Raw genomic sequence first — 12,042 nt, forward strand, 5'->3', positions numbered from 1 at the left:
ACAGAGAAACTGTAACAGACCCTGAAAAAAAATGTACATATTTTATTGGGAGCTGGGGCAATGGACAGAAGGGCACTTAAAAATTTTAAGAAAACATAAATGCATAATATTTTCCTTTCCCTAAACCCCCAGTCTGGGAAAACTTTGTAGACTATGCAAGTCCTTTACTTCTACAGACAATAAAGCCAAGTCTCAAAATTACCAAGCTGAGCTAATGCTTCCAAAAGCTTAGAGATTTTTTACAGATTTATTAATCCCATTAAAATACTTCTGGTAGGAAACCAATCATTTTAATAGGAAAGGCGGGCTCAGTATTGTAAAATATTTGCAATATACAGTTTTTACAACAAGTAATACGCCACTGTAGATCTACAATTTTTTTAATAAGCTTAGCTCTTTAACTCATGATCCTCTTTAAATAAATACTTAACAAAAGAATCTCCGTTCTAACAATGGAAGTAACACCACAGATAAAAAAGTATCAACCGTGTTGCAGAAATGCTACAACAAAGCCCCTTTCACCCGCCAGTCTTGTGACAGCAAATCCTGCAGTTCTTCTTCATCTTCACTACCAACATCCTCCTCCTCTTTCTCTTGTGCTGCTCTTAATCTCATGGCTTCCTTTAACTTCTCCTTCACCTCATCCTGGCGGTTCCGCAGAAGCTCGACACGGCGGTAGCATTCACTGTTGGAAAGTGAAACATCTATTAACACTTTGGGCCTTTCCACATTAATTTGATCATCTCCAGTGCTGGATTTTGCTTCTCCAGCTTTGGATAAAGAAGCTTTACAGCTTCCCATCAATTAAAAAGAAATAAGTTTTGAAGATGCTAGTGCACCTTCTCTGTGTTAATAGAGTGGAAACAGACTGAGGAGAGGAGAGGTGTGGTCAATTCTCCAGCAATGAGAAATCCAGATATTTAACAACTGCAATATAGTCACAAACCATTTTTTAAAAAGCATAGAACCAATATCCACTTCCACACAAGAAACACCACTCTTTCCTCCATTTGTGGTTTTCGTGAGAGAAAGCTGTGACATCAATTACCAATTTTGATAACTTAGCAGTGGCATCTCTGAAAAAAGCAGCACAAAGTGTTCAGATTCTTTATCTGCTTCCTCTGTGCTATAACAGAACATTTTAAGTAAACACAATCCAAAAGTTTCAGGTTTCCATTTACTTAAAAAGTTCGGTCCTTAAATTGTGTTTTATAACTATTCTAGCCATTTTAAACAAGGGTATTTTGTTGAAAATGCCATGTAGTACCAGCCTGATTTAAATTTATCTTTGCTCCTTTCATTCTTATTTGCTCAGAAGAGTCGACACGGAGGGATTACTATCTGGATCCTCTTTCCCCTTGCCTATCACCAATATGACTCTTACAGGCAGTCACAGCTGAAGATTTGAAGGCCAAAGAATTTATTTAAGTTTCAACTTAATTTGAAATAGCCTGCATTTAAATACACTCAGAAGACAAAAGTTACAAAAATCTATTTGGAACTCTTATTTTGGGGAAAAATAATTACAGTGACAAATTTAAATACTCTATGAATTTCTGTATTTAGTTCTGTGTACTATAGCAGCCTTAGCTAGTGAGAAAAATGAATTCTCAGAGAGAGGCAGGTTTAGCTCAAGCCCTCTCCAGAATGACATGAACATTGTTAAAAGACATTCCTGTAATACCACAGTTCAGTCTGAACCCAGTGCTGTTGTTACCATACACTGATCATGTGCAGCAGGTAAACGTGCCCAGATGGTTTAAGCGTAATTTCTAGTGTCTTCTTTTTGTTGCATCTCTTTATTTTCAGTACCATTGCCATTATCACTGTTAATATCAGTTAGGGTTGAGCTACACTATAATGGTAACAAACTGTTCCACTGAGCTGTTTTTTAGGTTACTTGAGTTTAAACCAGTGCCTATCCAACCACCACACCCACCGTTTTAGCAAAACAAAACAAAACACTTCATGTAATGAAGTGCATCATTCCACAAAACCTTTAAGTAAACTTCCACTAGAATTAAAGAGGGTTTGCCACAGGATGCTTTCAGTACAGGAGATGTTTCTTAAAAATGTTCACATAAATTATACATCAGTTGAAATTCACAGGGAAATACTAATTAAGACATTGACAGGGGAGGAGGGACAGTTTGTTCCAAGAATTTGCCTTGTGTAGTTTCAATGATTCTAGTGCATTCTCTCTTTGGAGAAAGTTACCTAACTTTGTACCTAAATTCATGTCTTAATTAGGTATCATTCTGCAATTTGAGGAAGTCTGTCCTTCAGATAGTCAGGTGATTAATGAAAGGTAGTATCGCAGATTAAAAGTGTTTTTGTCACTCTAGTCAAAGAGCAATCCATTGCTGCTGGAGAACAGAGAATTTGAGGAAAAATTGATCTACTTACATCTGCTCATCAATTTCTCCAATCTGGCGATCTAGTCGTCCCTCCTCATCATCTTCTGCCACTATTGCTTCTGAAATCTAAACCAGAAAAGTGCTGAGAAAATTCACCTTCATCCTGAATTCCACTTCCGCTCCTTTACAATGTCTGTGTCCTCCCCTGCTCCCCTCCTACCTCAAGTTAGTGTCAATCTCCTCTATGTATATTCCCATCTTCACAAGGGCAAATACACACACAAAAGAAAAAAAGGTCTGGTTTAATTTGAAATGGAAATGCTTTTTCTTAAAATCAAAAGTAGTTTGGCTGCTTTGGGGTTATCTTTGAAAATTTTCAATACACTATGATTTGAAACTGAGCATAAACAAACTCCACACACCCATAGTCTGAGGTTGAAACGGGAGCTCCATCCCAGTGCTTGGGACTTAAATACACACACTTATTGAACATACTGTGTAAATATTCCCGCTAGATCCCGAAGTGTTTCTAACCTGTTATTTTTTTCAGCATATACTTTCTCAAATCTGAATGTCTGGGAGATGCTATGCAATCAATGGTCCACGCATAACTGAGAAGATTCCTCCTAAGCTGAAGAATTATCTGAATGGCTTATGCTAGCAAAATGTATCCACCACCGCTTTTGTATGAACATTCGCTCTGTTTATAGTGCTGACTGCTTCAAAATGAGCAATGATACATTTTTCTGCACCACTTTTCTCAGCAGTTGACATATGAGTAACTATTTACAATTAAAATAATTTAAAAGATAACAAATACTCCAGGGGAAGACTGAGAACACCAGGTATCTGTAGTACAGTCTTATATTGTACAAAAGGGCAGATCAACACCTGCTGCAGGAAGAATTTCCATGCAGTGGTAAACAGTGAAAAATGGAAGTACAGAAAAACTGCGGCCAGTTTACGTGTCTCACACACAAACTCCTTTGTCACTTTCCCAGATTTTGGAGTTCCTTTCCAGTACATTTAAACTAAACATGAAACCCAGGTTACCTACACTTTATAGATACTTTTTTAAAAAGACAGACAAATGGGTAGCGTTTTGTTCTGTGTTTTTCAAAGTTAAAATATGAATACATCTCTAGATCTAAAGAAGAGCCCACAATTGTGTCCTGTTCGGTTACAGGACACTGATCTGAGGTATAGACTAGCTAAATAGTATTTAAATTAAATACACTGTACCAAATGTAACTAGATGCATACAATGACTGGCTCTTGATCAAAAGTTTTTCAATGTAATTTCCTTTAAGTGGAAAATAGAAGGAACCCTTTGCTCATTTATAAAGTGCATTTAACCACACACTGCATTGAAACAAACAGCTGACAAATGCAGATGTCAGCCATTCTGCAGAGCTGCATGAAACTGTTGTTTTCCTTATTGTGTATAGTATTTAGAATCAATAAATATAGATTCCATTACTTACTGTGTTGACCTGTCGCATTGCCTTTTGAAATTCATCCCATTCTTTGTCCATCTGATCCTTTGGAGCATCAACTTTTCTCACCTAAGGAACATGAAAATTGATTAACAATTTTAAGTCTAATGACTCTTTGGGGCACTGTAAAAAAACCAGGAGAAATAGGAAAAATTATTCCATGTTATCAGAAAAGTCTGGTTGATGTACTTCAGTTTGAGTAATGGATATGAGTGAGAGAGTGCAGCTGCACAATGGTTTCGGGGGAAAAATCTGACTCTACTCCTGGATTAAAACATCTGTGACTGCAGCATTAAAGAATAATTGACTAAGAATGGCTGGTGTGGAATGTCTGGAGTAACAAAAGTGAGTTTGATGGTCTGTCATTTCACTGTGTCAGGTGATAACTATTATATTCTTCTGTAAGCTGCCTGTACAATTGCATACAGTAGCCATTTCACAAGCCAAAAAGCAGTCAATTGTTTGCCTTTGGCATAATGTAAAGTATCAAACTTTGCAGTCACTAGTCTGCTGGTGTTAGGTAGCCTGACTGTATTTCAAATCTAGTCTAATTTTGTTGGCTAACAGAAGAGACTGTACAGCTACAAACCAATTTTAACATGCAAAGCTTTTTATTCTGTGGTAGATGGCATTAAGTACTAAGACATGAAGTCTAAAAAAGTAGTAGTGGTAAGAATGTGTTTTAAGATCTACAGCCAAGGTAATCAATGCCAGATTGTGCTTTTAATGCAAATAAATAAACAAGGTAGTCTACCTATGTAATTGAAACTTCCACAATTCAAGTCTGGAAGATGTGGCATATAATGTATTTTAGATGACAGATTATGCCTGACTCAGGACTGGGTAGAAATTCTATAGCTAGGAGAACTAAGCAGTTTGAACATAATAATTCATGACACCATCTTTTTGCATTAGTTTTATTTTTCCTTTATTCATTCTGCTCTTTTGGTGACACATCAGTCATCACCTTAGTAAAGACAACAGTTTGGTGCATTTTGTTCCTGAGTGATAACACAAAATCAAGTAGTATGAATTAAGTTTATAGAATAAATTAGAAGCTTAGAAGTAATAGTCATCATTTCATTTTTCTGTTATTATTTCTATCATATGTGTATGTACTGTTATTATGCATTGTGGTTGTCTTTTGTAATTCATAATTATTTGTATTTCTTACAATAAATTTAAACACTAAAGTTATTATTTTTTCTTGAAATATTTATCTAATCCAGAATTTATATGCTTTACAAATACCTGATGCAAATAACAAACATTTTTCACACCCACAATCTCCCTTTCAAATGCCCAGTTAATTCTTAAAATAATGATTTTGTGTATGATTCCAACACTGAACCACTGCAGCCACCTCAGTGTAAGTGATGCCACAAACATTTTCCTTCCTCTGAGTATCAGTTATACTCAGAAAATGCTGATTAAAAGGAAGAGCCTCTGCAAGCAACTCAAGGAAGAGCTGACTGGAACAAGTAACCACTTGTAAATTTACCAGTGGAGACCATAATCAGAATAAAGGTCACTAACCAGTGTCCTCACAGATATAAGCAGACTCTCCTGTGCCTGCCAGGCATCCCACTTTATACAAGCTTCCCAATTCATGATGAAATTAAGTATTTGAAAAATTTAATACTTCAATTAGTCAGACACAAAACAAAACAAAAACAAAAGACAAAAAAAAACCCAAACAGCCAAAGCATGGCTTTTTAAGATACATATTTCAGTATTTCAATAATATACAATATTCAAAACTATTCATATATGGCAACACGTGGGCATGAGTGGTGCCAAAAGAAGCTTGCCAGAGCAAATAAAACACCTAAGCTTGTCAGCTGGGCCAGTGGGACTAACTGAACATAAAGAAGCATTATTTGGAAGGTCTCCAAATTAGATGCCATGGCTTGGCCTTACAATGCAATTTAAATACAGCAGCAGCCTTCCACAGTGTGAACAAGGAAATACACTCAAGGAAAATAAAAAAGACTTAAGCCTGCAACACTATAGTTCACTAAAGAACGCAAAAGAGCCATCAATTCTGTGGCAAATTTTACAAAACAAAACAAGATTTGTATTTCAAGTATCAGTGTTTATTTTGGTCATCACTTGGCACTGTGCAAGTTGAAGGAAATAGGAACGTTTTTGATCACAATTTCAAGATTTTTAGTTGTGGGGTGTTTTTTGAGAAACAAGTTGAATACTCACGTATCTGAGCATCAAAAAACCCCAAAGTGGCAAAAGACAAGAGGGCTGAAGATCAAGTTCACTCCTGTGGTGTAACTACAGATGACAGTGTCTGCCATAATAGAGCTGTTTTTATTCCAACAAGATGCACCCTATCAGTCACACAGTAACTCAACACTTTTCAGGAGGATCTCACAAAGGACATGATAGAACTGTTACCTTATCCTCAATTCCAAAGCAAAACTGAACATACAAATTAGCTGAAATGCTTTTCCTGGGACGACTCAGAGAAATAAAGGTACACTGCCCAAATCTCAGTTCAGCATTCCAGCCAACAAATAACATTTCTTTAAGAGCCACAGAGGAACCACAATCAAAAATACCTTCCAAGAGATGATTTTAACAAGCTCTTCCTGCCCACCTACATCCCTTTTCATGTTTTCTAATTCATACACAATGAATGTTCAAAGCTGCACCAGGGGAGGTTCAAACTGGACAGTAGGAAGCATTTATTTACCAAGAGGGTGGGCAAACACTGAACAGGCTTCCTGGAGAGGTGGTTGATGCCCCAAGCCTGTCAGTGTTCAAAAGGCATTTGGACAATGCCCTTAATAACAAGCTTGAACCTCTGTTCAGTCCTGAAGTTTTCAGGCAGTTGGACTAGATGATTATCATAGGTCACTTCCAATTGAAATAGTCTATTGTAGTCTAAATAGTTCAGACATTTTGTTATATTCCAGTATGACTGATTACCTGGAAAAGCATCCTTACTACTCAAACTCATTACAACTGTCAGAAATAAATCCAGTAGCATGAAAAGAGTAGATCACTTACTTTTGCATCCACTTCAGGATCATCAAAGAAACCCTCTGGCAAAGCTTCAGCAGTGTTTTCTTTCCTGAAATATTTGACTAATATTAGCCAAAGTTAACACTTTACAATCTGCTTTACTGCAGACTTAAAAATAGTCAATAATGAAATTCACAGTCCTTTATATAACTATGTAGAAACACAGCAAGTTTTTTAAGCCCTTAGTTTTATCTACAACCATCAAAACTTCGTCTTTCAGCCTGGTCTTTCCTCACTCTGAAGGAGCTGCACAGAAGGGTTTAAATCTCACTGTTAAAACAAGAGCTGTTCCAGTGTGCTGAACACCCAAACATTGTAACAGCACAGCTGCTACTTCTGAAAGACTAAACCACTGTAAACGGTGCTCAAGTGAGCTGAACCCTTACTACAGAACAAGCAGTTTTCTTTAAAGAGGGGAAAGCAGTGGTTGATTTTAAGCTCCCACAGTACCCTGCGTTAAAATTTGCAGAGATGTCTGACAGACTCTGTATGACATTGCTCCATCTCTTCTGTCCCTAGGGTGCAAGATTCCTGCCTGAAATAATGCCCAAGGCTGACATGTATACAGACTATTCTGAATGCAACTTAACAATAAGTTAAGATTTCTAAGTGATCACAGTCTCTATTTCCTGGAAGATGAAATGTTTGTTTACAATTCCTAAGACTATCGATATTTGATTTGAGTGCTTACCTTTCGACTACTTTCTCTTGTATCTCTGCTTTCTGTATGGATCCTGAATGGGAAACTATAGGAGCAGCTGGAGTTTTGGTGTCAAAAAAGTCTATAGGAAAGGACAGAAGTCTATGACAAAAAGAACAGCTGTTGAGGCATTTTCTAAAATTCCTACTAAACAGGAATTTCAGTTAGTACCTTACTGAATCAAGGGAAGAACAGCCAGACATTACTTCCCTTGACAGCCTCAAACAATTAGAACATAAAATCAATAAGCACACTGAGAAACCACCACATAAGAACAGGAGATTCTTTGCTAGTTTTTCTCTACTTCCAGTATTACACTCCCTCACCCTCACCTAATTACCAACCACCTAATGGCAGTAATTAGAAAAACAAAATAAAAACCTTTCATCATCAGTTAAATCACGGGTTCTCCTTACTGAATCACTATTTCAGTCGGCATTACCTGCAGGCAGAGAATTGGCTATTACATCTTGAGCTGGAGGTGGAATTTCAGTCTTATGGACAACAGAAGATTTGCTTGACTGTTCTTGTTCCTCCTCTTCATCATCATCGTCGTCGTCGTAATTCCCTGACAATAAACTGGGACCTGGGCCCTTGGAAAGCTGGACCTTGGCGCTGTCTTGCTCTGCTTCATCAAAAAAATCTGCTGGCAGCCTGGTAAAGAGCCCACAACACAACTGCTTGAAGCTTCACACCAGTGACTCCAGTCCAGCACCAGCAGCCCAGTCCCTCTGTGAGATACTAAGCAACACCCTGAACTGCACAGCTGCCAACACAGCCAGTGCCTGAAGGCAGCACACACTTGGGGCTCTCATTCTAAGTTCCCCAGAAATGCCCAGGTTAATTCTAAAAACACATTTTAGATCCATTTTTCTATCTGGGTAGTCACTATCAGGAACATTAATAAAAATAACCCGTAACAAATTGGAATGGTGGTTAAAGTAATTATTTTCCCACCTAGTAAGTGATTTGCTACTTATTTTGGGTACCTACTGCTGTCCAGGACTGCAATTTAGAACAGCCACACAGGCTCAGCAATGAGAAAACATAAATTTGCTGAGAATAGCTGCAGCCTCCAAGTCAAACATTTTTCCACGTTATATTTTAAACTAATCATACCAACAAGTTCAAAAATGGACAAACCTCTCCAGTGTTAATTTTGCACAGAAACTCAAATTCCTACAAGGAAACAGCACGTGGGACCTATGCAAGATAACAATTTATCCTGTGAAGTGTAGAGGAGACCCACAGGTGTCACCTGACATCTGCCAACCCTGCAAAGATGTCTGAATACCATCAGAAATTTTTAGTGGTAGTTGAAATGCTTAACCCAACCCATTGAAGTCAAATACAGTCCTATATTTGTAAAAATTCAACTGCAGCATATGCATTTACATGAATTCTAAGTGACAAAAACCATCCTGATGAAGATATGTCAATGACATTTGTTAGTAGTTTTTGTTAATAAATATCATTTAAGTATACATTCAAAATTTGTCTTAATTTCAGACTGCCACCTCTTCTGTAGTATGGCAGCATTATTAGAGTACATGCTTCAATCTAGTTATGTTCAAACTGTGTAATAGCACCACATGTCAATCCTTAGAAGTCTCTCAGCGACAGTAAAAGAATTCCTGGTTTCTCAGACTCTTAAGAGTTGATACAATTGTCCAGGAAGACGCTGCCATGTTCAGGAATATACAGCTCTGTTAGAAAACGGGATCTACTGACTCTCTGAACCTTTGCCCTTGTCTAGGAAGCAGAGACAAGGAAGAGCTGGGCAAGAATGCAGCTGTTGGTAGTTAGAAAAAAATTGTATGTAATAACAAGATCTACTTACCCAGACGAAGACGTGTGGGGCTTTTCATCTGTACCTGTACAACAGCCAAGAGTCACTTCTTAAAATCCACACTTTTTAAAGAAATATCCCTCAGACTTCCGTGACAGCACCAAGTTCCCAAATATATATATATTTAACATATCTCATATATTTACGTGTCTAGTAGCACCAAGGCAAAAAAATTAACTGTCTTTCCTCTGGGAAGAACTTTGGTGCATGGTTTGAGGTAAACCAGTGAGTGGCTTGATCCCACTGAAAAGGAATAACACCACTCCTAGGCAAGTGCTCCTACTGCCTAATTTACAGTGCTTCTCGCTCTGCTTGGGCCAAGCCCACAGTTCCATGACCTAATTTAACCCAATAATCCAGAAGAAAACCAGGTAAACTTCCAAAAGAACAGTCTTCTCCTGACACGAAACTCACAAAGAAAGAGCAAGCAAAATTCTTCCCTTTTCAGCAGCAATGGGCTGACATTAACTCCACATCTGCCATATTCATGCTCACTTCCACAGGAACAAAACAAACCAAAACATTCAAGACATAAAATGGACGGATTCTGGCAAGTGCTTCTCTCTCATTACCTTTTACTCTCTTTAAGTCTGTATTTTCTGTCTCAACTGTTTTTCTCTTGACAGGATGAGATGATGTGCCAGCAGCTGAGCCAGTGGCCGTCTGCTTTGTGCCTTTTAATTCTGCAACTCTCTGTAAAAAAATTAAAATTCAGGACATGTTACTAGCAGTAACTTGTGGTTTGCAGCTTAAAACACAGTGCTTTTACAACAGCTCAACAAAGTGAGTTAATACCTTTCTAGAACAAGATCACTGAAACAGACACCACAGGTACCAAAACAAAGACCAGTGCTTCTGTCAGCCTCTGGAATGATGTGACGTGGAGGAAGAGGAACTGACACTCACACAAGGGAGGCTGTATCAGTAAGAAAGGAAAGACTAAGAGCTGTGACACTGACAGCAGTAAGGCAGTGGAGAAAAGAGCAGGAAGGCTGGATCCATTCTAAGGTCCTGGAATATTAAGTGTTTTAAAATTGAAACACAGCACTTTAACAGCATGAAAGATGTCACTGTGCCTTGCCACAGTCATCTAGTCTGAATGCAGAACCCCTCTGTTCCTTTGGTCTTTTCCTCAGTACTTGTGAAATTAAACATAATCTCTCCGTTTTTGCTAAGAAGCAGCAGCAGAACTTAAAAGGAAAAAAATTTAGGATCGCATCCAAGTTACAAACTCCCTGACTTGCTTTACAAGTTCTTAATCTTTACTGCTAAATTACAAGACAAAAAAGTGTATTTTCTTAACCCCGCATAAACTGTCACTTGACAGCTCACAGGTCCCAGAGCAAGCCCGGGGGGGTTTCCAGGTCCGAGCTGCAGACAAGTGACAGCCAAAAGCTGTGGGAACTGCTTCACCCGAGGAGCGGACCCCTGAAAGACACGGGACTCCTTTTTAAGCGCTGGCTTTTCAATCCCCGCACAGGCTTTAAGAGAACAGAACGCAGATGGAACAGCCAGGCTTGTTCCCACACTCCTCCCTCCGCTGCTCCCATTACCGCACAGAGCCAGGAGCAGCGAACCCCAGGGCCCCGTTCCGGCGGTGCGGCCTCTCCCCAATCCCCCTCTTTCCAAGTGCTGTCCCGGTGCTCCCGAACAACAAAGCCCGGCCGCCACCCGCTCCCTCCGCACCGCCGCTCACCTCGCGGTGCTGCTTGCCCAGGACGTGGGTCTGCCACAGCAGCTCGCCCTTCACGGGCGCGTTGCACAGGGAGCAGCTCAGGTGCCCCAGGCTGTTGTACGTGTCGGCCGCGTTAAGGGAAGCACCGACCGGGGCGCGGACCCCCTCCCTCCATCCATCCCTCCCTCCCCACCGAGCTCTAGGGAGCCCGGCGCCGAGGATATTTGGCGAAGGGCGAGTCGATGCGCTTCTTGCCCGCGTTCTGGCGCTGCTTCTCCCGCATGAGGCGGCGCAGCTCCTCCTGCCGCACTTGCTTCCGCCCCGCGCCCGCCCCGGCCGCCGCCATCTTCCCCCAGCGAGCAGGGGCGGGGCCGGCGCGCGCGGTGACGCGGCCGGGGGCGCGCCGGGAAAGGAGGAGCTGGAGGAGAGAGGCTGGAGGAGAGGCGGATCCGCCGCCGGCGGGATGTTTCTTAGCTAAGCCTTTGGAGCAGCACCAGAACTCGGTACACACATCAGTCCAGCTGTGGGACGCGTCTCTGAACAAACCGCCTGAAACCCCAGCTCTCACGCTAAACGACACAAATAAGTAAAAAATAAGAAACAGTACATCCCATACATCCCCATGCAGAAACCACAGAATCACAGAGTGGGTGGGGTTAAAAGTGACCACAGTGGGTCATCTGGTCCAACCTGCCTGCCCAAGCAGGGTCATCCTACAGCCCATGGCACAGGATTATGTTCCGACGGTTCTTTAGTATCGCCAGTGAGGAAGACCACACCCTCTCTGGACAACCTCTTCCCGCGCACAGTGTGCAACACACACAACTGTGTAAAGTGCTCTTAAAAAAACAACCGCCCCCCCCCAAAAAAAACAAAACCACCAACCCAGCTTTTTTAAAGCTCTGTCTCGTCGCCAATTCAGGGAA

The 12,042-nt window shown here is 40.4% G+C and overlaps 2 protein-coding genes across 5 annotated transcripts in view; one reads left to right on the forward strand and one right to left on the reverse strand.

Annotated features, from left to right (window-relative positions):
• Positions 1-3,819, forward strand: part of LOC138104882 (poly(rC)-binding protein 3-like) — a 503,757-nt gene extending 499,938 nt beyond the window's left edge. For all 4 annotated transcript variants that reach the window (XM_069004189.1, XM_069004187.1, XM_069004188.1 and 1 more), the window contains one exon: positions 2,908-3,819. In XM_069004189.1, the coding sequence (XP_068860290.1) occupies positions 2,908-2,968 (61 nt within the window). In that variant the 3' untranslated portion in view covers positions 2,969-3,819. The remainder of the gene's footprint in view (positions 1-2,907) is intronic.
• Positions 23-11,481, reverse strand: ZNF830 (zinc finger protein 830). The gene is made up of 10 exons (XM_069004191.1): positions 11,341-11,481; positions 11,138-11,237; positions 10,014-10,134; positions 9,433-9,466; positions 8,035-8,246; positions 7,584-7,674; positions 6,878-6,941; positions 3,842-3,922; positions 2,407-2,483; positions 23-685 (listed from the first exon to the last, which is right to left on the reverse strand). The coding sequence occupies exons 1-10, from the start codon at positions 11,460-11,462 to the stop codon at positions 502-504; spliced, it is 1,086 nt and encodes a 361-aa protein (XP_068860292.1). The 5' UTR covers positions 11,463-11,481; the 3' UTR covers positions 23-501.
• Positions 11,482-12,042: the final 561 nt, after the last annotated feature.

The sequence above is a fragment of the Aphelocoma coerulescens genome, chromosome 2 (genome assembly GCF_041296385.1).
Source record: "Aphelocoma coerulescens isolate FSJ_1873_10779 chromosome 2, UR_Acoe_1.0, whole genome shotgun sequence".
NCBI classification, from domain to species: Eukaryota; Metazoa; Chordata; class Aves; order Passeriformes; family Corvidae; genus Aphelocoma; species Aphelocoma coerulescens.

Bases quoted from the DNA above. Each gene is read 5' to 3' on its own strand.
- ZNF830 (XM_069004191.1), bottom strand. From the start codon at position 11,462: ATGGCGGCGGCCGGGGCGGGCGCGGGGCGGAAGCAAGTGCGGCAGGAG. The intron at 11,238-11,340 runs ATATCCTCGGCG...CGCGGCCGACAC, and splicing joins ATCGACTCGCCCTTCGCCAA to GTACAACAGCCTGGGGCACC. The intron at 9,467-10,013 runs GTAATGAGAGAG...GCTGTTGTACAG, and splicing joins AGACTTAAAGAGAGTAAAAG to GTACAGATGAAAAGCCCCAC.